The 16,911-nt window shown below is 44.5% G+C and overlaps 1 protein-coding gene across 1 annotated transcript in view; it reads left to right on the top strand.

The window, feature by feature from the left end:
- Positions 1-268: 268 nt before the first annotated feature.
- LOC121556150 (AT-rich interactive domain-containing protein 4B-like) overlaps positions 269-16,911 on the top strand; it is a 93,805-nt gene continuing 77,162 nt past the window's right edge. Inside the window, exons 1-5 of the mRNA XM_045212653.1 lie at positions 269-414; positions 2,226-2,385; positions 3,380-3,452; positions 9,944-10,038; positions 13,226-13,323. Coding sequence (XP_045068588.1) covers positions 269-414; positions 2,226-2,385; positions 3,380-3,452; positions 9,944-10,038; positions 13,226-13,323 — 572 coding nt within the window. The remainder of the gene's footprint in view (positions 415-2,225; positions 2,386-3,379; positions 3,453-9,943; positions 10,039-13,225; positions 13,324-16,911) is intronic.

Genomic DNA, 16,911 nt, shown 5'->3' with positions numbered 1-16,911 from the left:
CATGACCAAGAGCTTCTACCCCCCAGACCATCAGGCTCATCATGACCAAGGCTTCTACCCCCAACCATCGGCTCCATCATGACCAAAGCTTCTACCCCCACCTCACTGCATCATACCAAAGCTTCTACCCCCAAACCATCGGCTGCATCATGACCAAAGCTTCTGCCCCCGGACCATCAGGCTGCATCATGACCAAGAGCTTCTACCCCCAGACCATCAGGCTGCATCATGACCAAGAGCTTCTACCCCCAGACCATCAGGCTGCATCATGACCAAGAGCTTCTACCCCCAGACCATCAGGCTGCATCATGACCAAGACTTCTACCCCCAACCATCAGCTGCATCACGACCAAGAGCTTCTACCCCAACCATCAGCTGCATCATGACCAAGAGCTTCTACCCCCAGACCATCAGGCTGCATCATGACCAAGAGCTTCTACCCCCAGACCATCAGGCTGCATCATGACCAAGAGCTTCTACCCCCAGACCATCAGGCTGCTGAATTGCCACCACTAGTCAGCTAACTGCCCCCCCCCCACCTCAACAGACATGTTTTACCCTGCCCCCACCCTAACCCTAACCCAATGGACATCTGATCATGTCAGCTAACTGCTCCCCCTTCAATAATCTGTATTATGGAGATAATAATCTGTGAGGGGCATACAGTACATTCGGAAAGTATTCAGACCCCTTGACTTTTTCCACATTTTGTTACGTTACCGCCTTATTCTAAAATGGATGAAATTGTCATCAATCTACACATAATATCCCATAATGACATTTTTTTTCAAATGTATAAAAAAAAAACAGCTGAAATATTACATTTACATAAGTATTCAGACCCTGTACTCAGTACTTTGTTAAAGCACCTTTGGCAGCGATGACAGCCTCGAGTCTTCTTGGGTATTTGGGGAGTTTCTCCCATTCTTCTCTGCAGATCCTCTCAAGCTCTGTCAGGTTGGATGGGGAGTGTCACTGCACAGCTATTTTCAGGTCTCTCCAGAGATGTTCGATCGGGTTCAAGTCCGGGCTCTGGCTGGGCCACTCAAGGACATTCAGAGACTTGTCCCGAAGCCACTCCTGCGTTGTCTTGGCTGTGCGCTTAGGGTCGTTGTCCTGTTGGAAGGTGAACCTTTGCCCCAGTCTGAGGTCCTGATCGCTCTGGAGCAGGTTTTCATCAAGGATCTCTGTACTTTGCTCCATTCATCTTTCGCTCGATCCTGACTAGTCTCCCAGTCCCTGCCGCTGAAAAACATCCCCACAGCATGATGCTGCCACCACCATGCTTCACCGTAGGGATGGTGTTGGCCAGTTGATGAGGGGTGCCTGGTTTCCTCCAGACGTGACGCTTGGCATTCAGGCCAAAAAGTTAAATCTAGGTTTCATCAGACCAGAGAATCCTTTAGGTGCCTTTTGGCAAACTCCAAGCTGGCTGTCATGTGCCTTTTACTGAGGAGTGGCTTCCGTCTGGCCACTCTACCATAAAGCCCTGATTGGTGGAGTGCTGCAGAGATGGTTGTCCTTCTGGAAGTCCAATCTCCACAGAGGAACTCTAAAGCTCTGTCAGAGTGACAATTGGGTTCTTGGCCCTTCTCCCCCGATTGCTCAGTTTGGCCGGGCGGCCAGTTCTAGGAAGAGTCTTGGTGGTTCCGAACTTCTTCCATTTAAGAATGATGGAGGCCACTGTGTTCTTGGGGATCTTCAATGCTGCAGAAATGTTTTGGTACCCTTCGTCAAATCTGTGCCTCGACACAATCCTGTCTCTGAGCTCTACGGACAATTTCCTTCGACCTCATGGCTTGGTTTTTGCTCTGACACGAGCTGTCAACTGTGGGACCTTATATAGACACGTGTGTCCCTTTCCAAATCATGTTCAATCAATTGAATATACCACAGGTGGATTCCAATCAAGTTGTAGAAGCATATCAAGGATGATCAATGGAAACAGGATGAACCTTAGCTACATTTTGAGTCTCATAGCAAAGGGTCTGAATACTTATGTAAATAAGGTATTTAATCCATTTTAGAATAAAGCAGTAACGTAACAAAATGTGGAAAAAGTGAATGTGTATTATGGAGATAAGTGGCCCTCATGTAATGTTGTCTGTGTGTGTGTCTCGGTGTGTGTTTCCGTGTGTGTGTCCCCGCTTGTCTGTGTCTGTGTGTGTGTGTGTGTGTCTGTGTGTGTGTGTGTGTGTGTGTGTCTGTGTGTGTGTGTGTGTGTGTGTGTGTGTGTGTGTGTCAGCGCTGGATGCGTCTCTGGAGTTTGTGCATCAGGCAGCGGTGCCCAGCTCCTGGAGGACAGAGGTGAAGGACGAGAGTTCCAGCAGTGAGGAAGATGACAATGAGGAAGAACAGGAGGAAGACGCCAGCGAAGAGGAGGAGGTATTCATGATCACATCATTCACTCTTTATCCTGCTGGCTAATAATTCACGCTGACGAAGGCTGTCGCCGAAACGCATCAGTTTGTATTGACCTCTGCTGCTTAAAGACATGAACATTTAACGACATTAACATTAAAAGACGTGAACATTAAAAGACGTGAACATTAAAAGACATGAACATTAAAAGACGTGAACATTAAAAGACGTGAACATTAAAAGACGTGAACATTAAAAGATGTGAACATTAAAAGACGTGAACATTAAAAGACGTGTACATTAAAAGACGTGAACATTAAAAGACGTGAACATTAAAAGACGTGTACATTAAAAGACGTGAACATTAAAAGACGTGAACATTAAAAGATGTGAACATTAAAAGACGTGAACATTAAAAGATGTGAACATTAAAAGATGTGAACATTAAAAGACGTGAACATTAAAAGATGTGAACATTAAAAGATGTGAACATTAAAAGACGTGTAAATAGTTTTTCTGCTGATGAGTACAGGAGGAGGCACAGGAGGTACAGGAGGAGGCACAGGAGGAAATCCGGGTTTTGACAACTTACGAAATAAAGGGGTCTCCCATGGTTCAATTCTAGGACCCTTTCTTTTCACACAGTATATACATTATATTGGAAGGAATTTTAATCAGTCAAACATTTAAAAAAAATTCCGGGGCATGAATGTGACACACCCTTTTCAGGTTGGCAAGTAGCCTCGAGGTTAGAGCGTTGGGGCCAGTAAGGTCGCTGGTTCAAATACCGGAGCCGACAAGGTGAAAAATCTGTCGCTGTGCCCTTGAGCAAGGCACTTAACCGTAATTGCTCCAGGGGTGCTGTTCAATGGTGACCCCGGCCGTGAAGCCACTCCCTGCGGATGTTTCATTAACACTGTGTGTAACAGGAATATATAAGCACCCCCCAAATTATAATAATATTATTATTATAGGAGCCAAGCTCATCTGTGTTGTAATGTCCTGTTCCTGTGTGCAGGAGGAAGTGGAACCGTTCCCTGAGGAGAGAGAGAACTTCCTGCAGCAGCTGTACAAGTTCATGGAGGATAGAGGTGAGACACACAGCTTAAGATCAATTCCAACTCCTGTTTTTATATTTTCTATATTTAACCCTTATTTAACCAGGCAAGTCAGTTAAGAACCAATTCTTATTTACAATGACGGCCAAACCCGGACGGCGTTGGGCCAATGGGACTCCGGCCGGATTGTGATACAGCCTGGAATCGAACCAGGGTCTGTAGTGACGTTTGATCCGCCCATCTAGACTGAAAGAGATAACTGCCTCTCATGAGGTTGAATGTGTTTATAAGTGTTGCATGGTATACTGAAACTTCACAACTTTATTGATACTAGAACATGAAAAACTGTTATGTATTAGAATTTGTTACTTTCGGTACTTCTGTTAAATGTGTCTCACGTCATATACGGATTGAGAGGATCGAGTCTGTCTAGTAATTTGTCTGAATCTCCTCAAGGGGGCAGTAGTGAGCTAGCCAGACTACTTGTCTCCTCAAGGGGGCAGTAGTGAGCTAACCAGGCTACTTGTCTCCTCAAGGGGGCAGTAGTGAGCTAACCAGGCTACTTGTCTCCTCAAGGGGGCAGTAGTGAGCTAACCAGGCTACTTGTCTCCTCAAGGGGGCAGTAGTAAGCTAACCAGGCTACTTGTCTCCTCAAGGGGGCAGTAGTGAGCTAACCAGGCTACTTGTCTCCTCAAGGGGGCAGTAGTGAGCTAACCAGGCTACTTGTCTCCTCAAGGGGGCAGTAGTGAGCTAACCAGGCTACTTGTCTCCTCAAGGGGGCAGTAGTAAGCTAACCAGGCTACTTACACTTACAGCTGACACAGCACAAGCCACTTTGGAGAAGCGGAGGGGAGAAAATGCCGTCAGCTTCTTCTAACGAAAACATCATACCTCCACACCCGCAGCTTGTTGACAAAACTGGCTGCAGAAGCAAACTATGGGAATACTTTGCTTACAGAGCAGATGATGAGGGCCAGCCTACCAAAACAACTAAGCAAAAGGTGTTGCAAAGCAAAGGAAGGAAGATTTAGTTCCAAAACAACATAAATAACTATTTTACACATGACATTTGCATTGTAATGTTATTCTACTAGCAACTACATTTGAATATTTTTTTGTGACAATGACATTAACATACAATACCGTTCAAAAGTTTGGGGTCACTTAGAAATGTCCTTGTTTTCGAAAGAAAATCAATTTTGTTATCCATTAAAATAACATCAAATTGATCAGAAATACAGTGTAGACATTGTTAATGTTGTAAATGGCTATTGTAGCTGGAAACGGCTGATTTTTTATGGAATATCTACATAGGCGTACAGAGGCCCATTATCAGCAACCATCAGTCATGTGTTCCAATGGCACGTTGTGTTTGCTAATCCAAGTGTATCATTTTAAAAGGCTAAGTGATCATTAGAAACCCTTTTGCAATTATGTTAGCACAGCTGAAAACTGTTGTGCTGATTAAAGAAGCAATAAAACTGGCCTTCTTGAGACTAGTTGAGTATCTGGAGCATCAGCAATTGTGGGTTCTATTACAGGCTCAAAATGGCCAGAAACAAATAACTTTCTTCTGAAACTCGTCAGTCTATTCTTGTTCTGAGAAATGAAGGCTATTCCATGCGAGAAATTGCCAAGAAACTGAAGATCTCGTACAACGCTGTGTACTACTCCCTTCACAGAACACCGCAAACTGGCTCTAACCAGAATAGAAAGAGGAGTGGGAGGCCCCGGTGCACAACTGAGCAAGAGGACAAATACATTAGAGTGTCTAGTTTGAGAAACAGACACCTCACAGGTCCTCAACTGGCAGCTTCATTAAATAGTACCCGCAAAACACCAGTCTAAACGTCAACAGTGAAGAGGCGACTCCGGGATGCTGACCTTCTAGGCAGAGTTGCAAAGAAAAAGCCATATCTCAGACTGGCCAATAAAAAGAAAAGATGAAGATGGGCAAAAGAACACAGACCCTGGACTTTTCCCACTCCTCTTTCTATTCTGGTTAGAGCAAGTTCTTTGTTTATGGCCATTTTGATCCTGTAATCGAACCCACAATTGCTGATGCTCCAGATACTCAACTAATAATAATAATAATAATAATAATAATATGCCATTTAGCAGACACTTTTATCCAAAGCGACTTACATTCATGCGTGCATACATTTTTGTGTATGGGTGGTCCCGGGGATCGAACCCACTACCCTGGCATTACAAGCGCCGTGCTCTACCAGCTGAGCTACAGAGGACCACCTCTCTAGTCTCTAGAAGGCCAGTTTTATTGCTTCTTTAATTACATTTACATTTTAGTCATTTACATTTACATTTACGTCATTTAGCAGACGCTCTTATCCAGAGCGACTTACAAATTGGTGCATTCACCCTATAGCCAGTGGGATAACCACTTTACAATAGATTTTTTTATATTTTATTTATTTTTTATTTTTTATATATAAAAAAAAATTTTTGGGGGGTAGAAGGATTACTTTATCCTATCCCAGGTATTCCTTAAAGAGGTGGGGTTTCAAATGTCTCCGAAGGTGGTGAGTGACTCCGCTGTCCTGGCGTCGTGAGGGAGCTTGTTCCACCATTGGGGTGCAGAGCAGCGAACAGTTTTGACTGGGCTGAGCCGGGAACTATGCTTCCGCAGAGGAAGGGAGCCAGCAGGCCAGAGGTGGATGAACGCAATGCCCTCGTTTGGGTGTAGGGACTGATCAGAGCCTGAAGGTACGGAGGTGCCGTTCCCCTCACAGCACCATAGGCAAGCACCATGGTCTTGTAGCAGATGCGAGCTTCAACTGGAAGCCAGTGGAGTGTGCGGAGGAGCGGGGTGACGTGAGAGAACTTGGGAAGGTTGAACACCAGACGGGCTGTGGCATTCTGGATGAGTTGTAGGGGTTTAATGGCACAGGCAGGGAGCCCAGCCAACAGCGAGTTGCAGTAATCCAGACGGGAGATGACAAGTGCCTGGATTAGGACCTGTGCCGCTTCCTGTGTAAGGCAGGGTCGGTACTCTGCGAATGTTGTAGAGCATGAACCTACAGGATCGGGTCACCACCTTGATGTTAGCGGGAGAACGACAGGGTGTTGTCCAGGGTCACGCCAAGGCTCTTCGCACTCTGGGAGGAGGACACAACGTGAGTTGTCAACCGTGATGGCGAGATCATGGACGGGCAGTCCTTCCCGGGAGGAAGAGCAGCTCTGTCTTGCCAAGGTTCAGCTTGAGGTGGTGATCCGTCATCCATACTGATATGTCTGCCAGACATGCAGAGATGCGATTCGCCACCTGGTTATCAGAAGGGGGAAAGGAGAAGATTAGTTGTGTATCGTCAGCGTAGCAATGATAGGAGAGGCCATGTGAGGATATGACAGAGCCAAGTGACTTGGTGTATAGCGAGAACAGGAGAGGGCCTAGAACTGAGCCCTGGGGGACACCAGTGGTGAGAGCACGTGGTGCGGAGACAGCTTCTCGCCACGCCACTTGGTAGGAGCGACCGGTCAGGTAGGACGCAATCCAAGGGGGATTCAGCAGGGAGGAGAAGCAGACGCTCTTATCCAGAGCGACTTACAGGAGCAATTAGGTTTAAGTGCCTTGCTCAAGGGCACATCGACATATTTTTCACCTAGTTGGCTCGGGGATTAGAACCAGTGACCTTTCGGTTACTGGCACAACACTCTTAACCACTAAGCTACCTGCCGCCCCAGACACAACAGTTTTCAGCTGTGCTAACATAATTGCAAAAGGGTTTTCTAATGATCTATTACCCTTTTTAAAATGATAAACTTGGATTAGCAAACACAACGCGCCATTGGAACACAGGACTGATGGTTGCTGATAATGTGCCTCTGTACGCCTATGTAAAAGTAATCCATCTACCACCCCCTCCACACCACCCCACCAAAAAATTTATAATATATATATAATGATAATGAAATCAAAAAAAATACTCTAAAAATTTAAAAATTAGAAAAATATAAATTGTAAAGTGGTTGTCCCACTGGCTATCATAAGGTGAATGCACCAATTTGTAAGTCGCTCTGGATAAGAGCGTCTGCTAAATGACGTAAATGTAAATGTAGATATTCCATTAAAAATCAGCCGATTCCAGCTACAATAGCCATTTACAACATGAACAATGTCTACACTGTAGTTCTGATCAATTTGATGTTATTTAAATGGACAACAAAATTGATTTTCTTTCAAAAACAAGGAAATGTCTAAGTGACCCCACATTTTTGAACGGTAGTGTTTATTCAGCATGACATTCATGAGAGCATTAGAATATGATTACAAACCCAAAAGTAATGTGAAATGCACTCATAACTGACAGCAATATACACTGCTCAAAAAAATAAAGGGAACACTTAAACAACACAATGTAACTCCAAGTCAATCACACTTCTGTGAAATCAAACTGTCCACTTAGGAAGCAACACTGATTGACAATACATTTCACATGCTGTTGTGCAAATGGAATAGACAACAGGTGGAAATTATAGGCAATTAGCAAGACACCCCCCCAATAAAGGAGTGGTTTTGCAGTTGGTGACCACAGACCACTTCTCAGTTCCTATGCTTCCTGGCTGATGTTTTGGTCACTTTTGAATGCGCTTTCACTCTAGTGGTAGCATGAGACGGAGTCTACAACCCACACAAGTGGCTCAGGTAGTGCAGCTCATCCAGGATGGCACATCAATGCGAGCTGTGGGAAGAAGGTTTGCTGTGTCTGTCAGCGTAGTGTCCAGAGCATGGAGGCGCTACCAGGAGACAGGCCAGTACATCAGGAGGCGTGGAGGAGGCCGTGGGAGGGCAACAACCCAGCAGCAGGACCGCTACCTCCGCCTTTGTGCAAGGAGGAGCAGGGGGGAGCACTGCCAGAGCCCTGCAAAATGACCTCCAGCAGGCCACAAATGTGCATGTGTCTGCTCAAACGGTCAGAAACAGACTCCATGAGGGTGGTATGAGTGCCCGACGTCCACAGGTGGGGGTTGTGCTTACAGCCCAACACCGTGCAGGACGTTGGCATTTGCCAGAGAACACCAAGATTGGCAAATTCGCCACTGGCGCACTGTGCCCTTCACAGATGAAAGCAGGTTCACACTGAGCACGTGACAGAGTCTTGAGACGCCGTGGAGAACATTCTGCTGCCTGCAACATCCTCCAGCATGACCGGTTTGGCGGTGGGTCAGTCATGGTGTGGGGTGGCATTTCTTTGGGGGGCCGCACAGCCCTCCATGTGCCCGCCAGAGGTAGCCTGACTGCCATTAGGTAACGAGATGAGATCCTCAGACCCCTTGTGAGACCATATGCTGGTGCGGTTGGCCCTGGGTTCCTCCTAATGCAAGACAATGCTAGACCTCATGTGGCTGGAGTGTGTCAGCAGTTCCTGCAAGAGGAAGGCATTGATGCTATGGACTGGCCCGCCCGTTCCCCAGACCTGAATCCAATTGAGCACATCTGGGACATCATGTCTCGCTCCATCCACCAACGCCACGTTGCACCACAGACTGTCCAGGAGTTGGCGGATGCTTTAGTCCAGGTCTGGGAGGAGATCCCTCAGGAGACCATCCGCCACCTCATCAGGAGCATGCCCAGGCATTGTAGGGGAGGTCATACAGGCACGTGGAGGCCACACACACGACTGAGCCTCATTTTGACTTGTTTTAAGGACATTACATCAAAGTTGGATCAGCCTGTAGTGTGGTTTTCCACTTTAATTTTGAGGGTGACTCCAAATCCAGACCTCCATGGGTTGATACATTTGATTTCCATTGATATTTTTTGTGTGATTTTGTTGTCAGCACATTCAACTATGTAAAGAAAAAAGTATTTAATAAGATTATTTCATTCATTCAGATCTAGGATGTGTTATTTTAGTGTTCCCTTTATTTTTTTGAGCAGTGTATTTAAACTACTTCAATTTTGTCTGGGCTTGCTAACACTAGCCAGCCAGCAGCCCTGGGTGGAGCATTGCACCCTGGGAGTTGAAATGCACTCTGGGAATCGTAGTATGCTGTATAAAATCCATTGTATTTAAATTAGACTATTGCAATGTAGAAGCTTCAGAAATTAGCTTCAGTGTTTTTATGTCGTTTTGAAACTAAGCTATTCATTTAATAGATTAAATTATTTAGCTGTAATGAGTAATGAGTTATTCAACATGGGGTTTTATTTCTTTTAAGAATATAGAATATAGAAAAGAAGATTTTCTATTTGTTATTTTAGTTCTACCAGTTATCAACATATTGTTCAATGTAAAAAAAAATAATATATAAAAATAAAAGCCCAGTGACTATTCTGTGACTTTAGGTAATATGCTTTATTTTTTTTGTTGTGGTATCGTTTCGGTATTGAGTATCGTTTCGTGATACTAAATCTGGTATCGGTATTGAAGTCAAAATTCTGGTATCGCGACAACACTAGTTTGAGTGGAACGTTTTGAAGGAAACTTTATGTACCTGGCACCTGAAAGTAGCTTCTGAACCTGTTTTTAATCTAACCATTTACATTGTTTATCCTCTGGTAGGAACCCCCATCAACAAGAAACCGGTACTGGGCTACAGGAACCTGGACCTCTTCAAACTCTACAGACTGGTGCAGAAACGGGGAGGCTTCCATGATGTGTGTACCCAGCTCCACTGATCATAATACAGCTCAAACCGTTTCAGAAACGGGGAGGCTTCCATGATGTGTGTTCCCAGCTCCACTGATCATAATACAGCTCAAACCGTTTCCAGAAACGGGAGGCTTCCATGATGTGTGTTCCCAGCTCCACTGATCATAATACAGCTCAAACCGTTTCCGAAACGGGAGGCTTCCATGATGTGTGTTCCCAGCTCCACTGATCATAATACAGCTCAAACCGTTTCAGAAACGGGGAGGCTTCCATGATGTGTGTTCCCAGCTCCACTGATCATAATACAGCTCAAACCGTTTCAGAAACGGGGAGGCTTCCATGATGTGTGTTCCCAGCTCCACTGATCATAATACAGCTCAAACCGTTTCAGAAACGGGGAGGCTTCCATGATGTGTACCCAGCTCCACTGATCATAATACAGCTCAAACCGTTTCAGAAACGGGGAGGCTTCCATGATGTGTACCCAGCTCCACTGATCATAATACAGCTCAAACCGTTTCAGAAACGGGGAGGCTTCCATGATGTGTACCCAGCTCCACTGATCATAATACAGCTCAAACCGTTTCCAGAACGGGAGGCTTCCATGATGTGTACCCAGCTCCACTGATCATAATACAGCTCAAACCGTTTCAGAAACGGGGAGGCTTCCATGATGTGTACCCAGCTCCACTGATCATAATACAGCTCAAACCGTTTCAGAAACGGGAGGCTTCCATGATGTGTTCCCAGCTCCACTGATCATAATACAGCTCAAACCGTTTCAGAAACGGGGAGGCTTCCATGATGTGTACCCAGCTCCACTGATCATAATACAGCTCAAACCGTTTCAGAAACGGGGAGGCTTCCATGATGTGTGTACCCAGCTCCACTGATCATAATACAGCTCAAACCGTTTCAGAAACGGGGAGGCTTCCATGATGTGTTCCCAGCTCCACTGATCATAATACAGCTCAAACCGTTTCAGAAACGGGGAGGCTTCCATGATGTGTGTTCCCAGCTCCACTGATCATAATACAGCTCAAACCGTTTCAGAAAGCGGGAGGCTTCCATGATGTGTACCCAGCTCCACTGATCATAATACAGCTCAAACCGTTTCAGAAACGGGAGGCTTCCATGATGTGTACCCAGCTCCACTGATCATAATACAGCTCAAACCGTTTCCAGAAACGGGGAGGCTTCCATGATGTGTACCCAGCTCCACTGATCATAATACAGCTCAAACCGTTTCAGAAACGGGGAGGCTTCCATGATGTGTACCCAGCTCCACTGATCATAATACAGCTCAAACCGTTTCAGAAACGGGGAGGCTTCCATGATGTGTACCCAGCTCCACTGATCATAATACAGCTCAAACCGTTTCAGAAACGGGGAGGCTTCCATGATGTGTGTACCCAGCTCCACTGATCATAATACAGCTCAAACCGTTTCAGAAACGGGGAGGCTTCCATGATGTGTGTTCCCAGCTCCACTGATCATAATACAGCTCAAACCGTTTCAGAAACGGGGAGGCTTCCATGATGTGTACCCAGCTCCACTGATCATAATACAGCTCAAACCGTTTCAGAAACGGGAGGCTTCCATGATGTGTACCCAGCTCCACTGATCATAATACAGCTCAAACCGTTTCAGAAACGGGAGGCTTCCATGATGTGTGTTCCCAGCTCCACTGATCATAATACAGCTCAAACCGTTTCAGAAACGGGGAGGCTTCCATGATGTGTACCCAGCTCCACTGATCATAATACAGCTCAAACCGTTTCAGAAACGGGGAGGCTTCCATGATGTGTACCCAGCTCCACTGATCATAATACAGCTCAAACCCGTTTCAGAAACGGGAGGCTTCCATGATGTGTACCCAGCTCCACTGATCATAATACAGCTCAAACCGTTTCAGAAACGGGGAGGCTTCCATGATGTGTGTTCCCAGCTCCACTGATCATAATACAGCTCAAACCGTTTCAGAAACGAGGAGGCTTCCATGATGTGTGTTCCCAGCTCCACTGATCATAATACAGCTCAAACCATTTCCAGAAACGGGAGGCTTCCATGATGTGTGTTCCCAGCTCCACTGATCATAATACAGCTCAAACCGTTTCAGAAACGGGAGGCTTCCATGATGTGTACCCAGCTCCACTGATCATAATACAGCTCAAACCGTTTCAGAAACGGGAGGCTTCCATGATGTGTACCCAGCTCCACTGATCATAATACAGCTCAAACCGTTTCAGAAACGGGAGGCTTCCATGATGTGTACCCAGCTCCACTGATCATAATACAGCTCAAACCGTTTCCAGAAACGGGAGGCTTCCATGATGTGTACCCAGCTCCACTGATCATAATACAGCTCAAACCGTTTCAGAAACGGGGAGGCTTCCATGATGTGTACCCAGCTCCACTGATCATAATACAGCTCAAACCGTTTCAGAAACGGGAGGCTTCCATGATGTGTACCCAGCTCCACTGATCATAATACAGCTCAAACCGTTTCAGAAACGGGGAGGCTTCCATGATGTGTACCCAGCTCCACTGATCATAATACAGCTCAAACCGTTTCCAGAAACGGGAGGCTTCCATGATGTGTGTTCCCAGCTCCACTGATCATAATACAGCTCAAACCGTTTCAGAAACGGGAGGCTTCCATGATGTGTACCCAGCTCCACTGATCATAATACAGCTCAAACCGTTTCAGAAACGGGAGGCTTCCATGATGTGTACCCAGCTCCACTGATCATAATACAGCTCAAACCGTTTCCAGAAACGGGGAGGCTTCCATGATGTGTTCCCAGCTCCACTGATCATAATACAGCTCAAACTGTTTCAGAAACGGGAGGCTTCCATGATGTGTGTTCCCAGCTCCACTGATCATAATACAGCTCAAACCGTTTCAGAAACGGGAGGCTTCCATGATGTGTACCCAGCTCCACTGATCATAATACAGCTCAAACCGTTTCAGAAACGGGGAGGCTTCCATGATGTGTACCCAGCTCCACTGATCATAATACAGCTCAAACCGTTTCAGAAACGGGGAGGCTTCCATGATGTGTACCCAGCTCCACTGATCATAATACAGCTCAAACCGTTTTGTAGATGTCACCAGCCTTTGTCCTTGATTAATGTTCTAATGTGACATATTGGCTCTCTACTGTCTCTCTTTCACTGTGTTCTGAGCAGATTGAGAGCGGGTCCGTATGGAAGAATGTCTACCAGGCTCTGGGAATCCCTGTTCTCAACTCTGCCGCCGGCTACAACGTCAAATGTGCTTACCGCAAGTACGTATTGCCACGCCAACCCTATTCATATTTCGGACCCCACTGTCTTCTAGGACAGTGGGGTCCGAAATTATTGACACCCCCTTGATAAAGATTGGGTAAACAAGACTGTATAAAATCAATAATTAAAATACTGCGCTATAGTGTATGCTTAAAAAAGTAAAGTATATTTTATACTAATCCAATTGCTCAGAGAAAGAGATTTGAACAAGTAATAAAAACAATTCTCCAGAAGATAGGTGTCAAAATTATTGGCACCCCTGTTTTCAATACCTCACCTTGAGAGGATAATGGTACTGAGCCGTTTTCTAAAAATATAACATTTTATGAAATTCTGGTTATTGACTATATAAATACAGCTGCCACTGAAATGAAAACATTGGGAAACAGTTTATCACAGCGCTTTAATAGTGATGGTAGGTTCATACATCAGGCATAGTGGAATTGGTGTTGATTGATGTGTTGTTTATTGATGTTTGTCGTCTTTGTAAATCCTTTATTGACTTAAGTTTATATATTTAAAAAAAAAAATATATATATATATAATACTTATGTAAATGTGATATTTCAGTTTTCTATTCTTTATAAATTAGCAAACATTTCTAAAAACCTGTTTTTGCTTTGTCATTATGGGGTATTGTGTGTAGATTGATTAGGGGAAAAAACGGTTTAATCAATTTTAGAATAAGGCTGTAACGCAACAAACATTTGGAAAAAGTCAAGGGGTCTGAATAATTTCCAAATGCACTGTGTTGAATATTCTAAACTTGATTAAATAGTTTTTTTAAATCTACACACAATACCCCATAATGACAAAGCAAAAATTGGTTTTTAGAAATTAAAAAAACAGATATCAAATTTACATAAGTATTCAGACCCTTTACTCAGTACATTGTTGAAGCACCTTTGGCAGCGATTACAGCCTTGAATATTGTTGTTTTAAATACATTTGCAAAAATAAATAAAAACCTGTTGTTGCTTTGTCATCATTGTGTAGATTGCTGAGAATTTGTTAATCAATTTTAAAGTAAGGCTGTAACGTAACAAAATGTGGAGAAGGGGTCTGAATACTTTCCAAATGCATTGTGTGTATATACAGTTGAAGTCGGAAGTTTACATACACCTTAGCCAAATACAGTTAAACTCAGTTTTTCACAATTCCTGACATTTAATCCTAGTAAAAATTCCCTGTCTTTAGGATCACCACTTTATTTTAAGAATGTGAAATGTCAGAATAATAGTAGAGAGAATGATTTATTTCAGCTTTTATTTCTTTCATCACATTCCCAGTGGGTCAGAAGTTTACATACACTCAATTAGTATTTGGTAGCATTGCCTTTAAATTGTTTAACTTGGGTCAAACGTTTCGGGTAACCTTCCACAAGCTTCCCACAATAAGTTGGGTGAATTTTGGCCCATTCCTCCTGACAGAGCTGGTGTAACTGAGTCAGGTTTGTAGGCCTCCTTGCTCGCACACACGATTTCAGTTCTGCCCACAAAGTTTCTATAGGATTGAGGTCAGGGCTTTGTGATGGCCACTCCAATACCTTGACTTTGTTGTCCTTAAGCCATTTTGCCACAACTTTGGAAGTATGCTCGGGGTCATTGTCCATTTGGAAGACCCATTTGCGACCAAGCTTTAACTTCCAGACTGATGTCTTGAGATGTTGCTTCAATATATCCACATAATTTTCCTTCCTCATGATGCCATCTATTTTGTGAAGTGCACCAGTCCCTCCTGCAGCAAAGCACCCCCACAGCATGATGCTTCCACCCCTGTTCTTCACGGTTGGGATGGTGTTCTTTGGCTTGCAAGCAACCCCCTTTTTCCTCCAAAAAGTACGATCTTTGTCCCCATGTGCAGTTGCAAACCGCAGTCTGGCTTCTTTTGGCGGTTTTGGAGCAGTGGCTTCTTCCTTGCTGAGCGGCCTTTCAGGTTATGTCGATATAGGACTCGTTTTACTGTAGATATAGATACTTTTGTACCTGTTTCCTCCAGCATCTTCACAAGGTCCTTTGCTGTTGTTCTGCGATAGATTTGCACTTTTCGCCCCAAAGTACATTAATCTCTAGAAGACAGAACACGTCTCCTTCCAGAGCGGTATGACGGATGCGTGGTCCCATGGTGTTTATACTTGCATACTATTGATTGTACAGATGAACGTGGTACCTTCAGGCGTTTGGAAATTGCTCCCAAGGATGAACCAGACTTGTGGAGGTCTACAAATATTTTTCTGAGGTCTTTGCTGATTTCTTTAGATTTTCCCATGATGTCAAGCAAAGAGGCACTGAGTTTGAAGGTAGGCCTTGAAATACATCCACAGGTACACCTCCAATTGACTCAAATGATGTCAATTAGCCTATCAGAAGCTTCTAAAGCCATGACATAATTTTTTGGAATTTTCCAAACTGTTTAAAGGCACAGTCAACTTAGTGTATGTAAACTTCTGACCCACTGGAATTGTGATACAGTGAATTATAAGTGAAATAATCTGTCTGTAAACAATTGTTGGAAAAATGACTTGTGTCATGCACAAAGTAGATGTCCTAACCGACTTGCCAAAAGTGGTTGAAAAACGAGTTTTAATGACTCCAACTTAAGTGTATGTAAACTTCCAACTTCAACTGTGTATATGTATATATATATATATTGTTTTTATTTTATTTTTATATATTTTTTTACTTTATTTATACAGGTAGATCAATAAAGGACAAATTGTTATTTACAAAGACGACCTGTCAAACATCAATAAATAACACGTCAATCAACAACAATTCCACTATGCCTGATGTGAACCATCCGTAATAAAGTGCAATGATAAACTGTGTCCCAATGGCTTCAATACAGTGGCAGCTGCATTCATATAGACAATATCGCCATAATCAATAACCAGAATGAATGTTGACTGAATGATTTGTTTTCTGCTATTTAATGAAAGACAGGACCTATTGCTATGAAATAAACATATTTTAAGTCTTGATTTCTTAACTAACTCATCAACATGCTTTTTGAAAGATAACTTTTCGTCCATCCAGATGCCCAGATATTTATAAGTGGGGACACGATCAATGAGGGCACCATCCAATGTACATAAATCATCAGATACATTTTTACGTGATTTGGAAAATAACATGCACTTGGTTTTACCTGCATTAAGTACCTATTTCAGTTCAACAAAGGCAGTAAAGACAGATTGTAGCTCTGACAGGCTCGCTAGGCCGTAGCTCTGACAGGCTCGCTAGGCCGTAGCTCTGACAGGCTCGCTAGGCCGTAGCTCTGACAGGCTCGCTAGGCCGTAGCTCTGACAGGCCAGCTAGGCCGTAGCTCTGACAAGCTCGCTAGGACGTAGCTCTGACAGGCTCGCTAGGACGTAGCTCTGACAGGCCCGCTAGGCCGTAGCTCTGCCGTAGCTCTGACAGGCTCGCTAGGCCGTAGCTCTGACAGGCCAGCTAGGCCGTAGCTCTGACAGGCTCGCTAGGACGTAGCTCTGACAGGCTCGCTAGGCCGTAGCTCTGACAGGCCAGCTAGGCCGTAGCTCTGACAGGCTCGCTAGGCCGTAGCTCTGACAGGCTCGCTAGGCCGTAGCT

Source organism: Coregonus clupeaformis, unplaced genomic scaffold (assembly GCF_020615455.1).
Source record: "Coregonus clupeaformis isolate EN_2021a unplaced genomic scaffold, ASM2061545v1 scaf0037, whole genome shotgun sequence".
Classification (NCBI taxonomy): Eukaryota; Metazoa; Chordata; class Actinopteri; order Salmoniformes; family Salmonidae; genus Coregonus; species Coregonus clupeaformis.
Note: the sequence above shows the minus strand (reverse complement) of the source record. Positions and strands in the feature narration are given on the sequence as shown.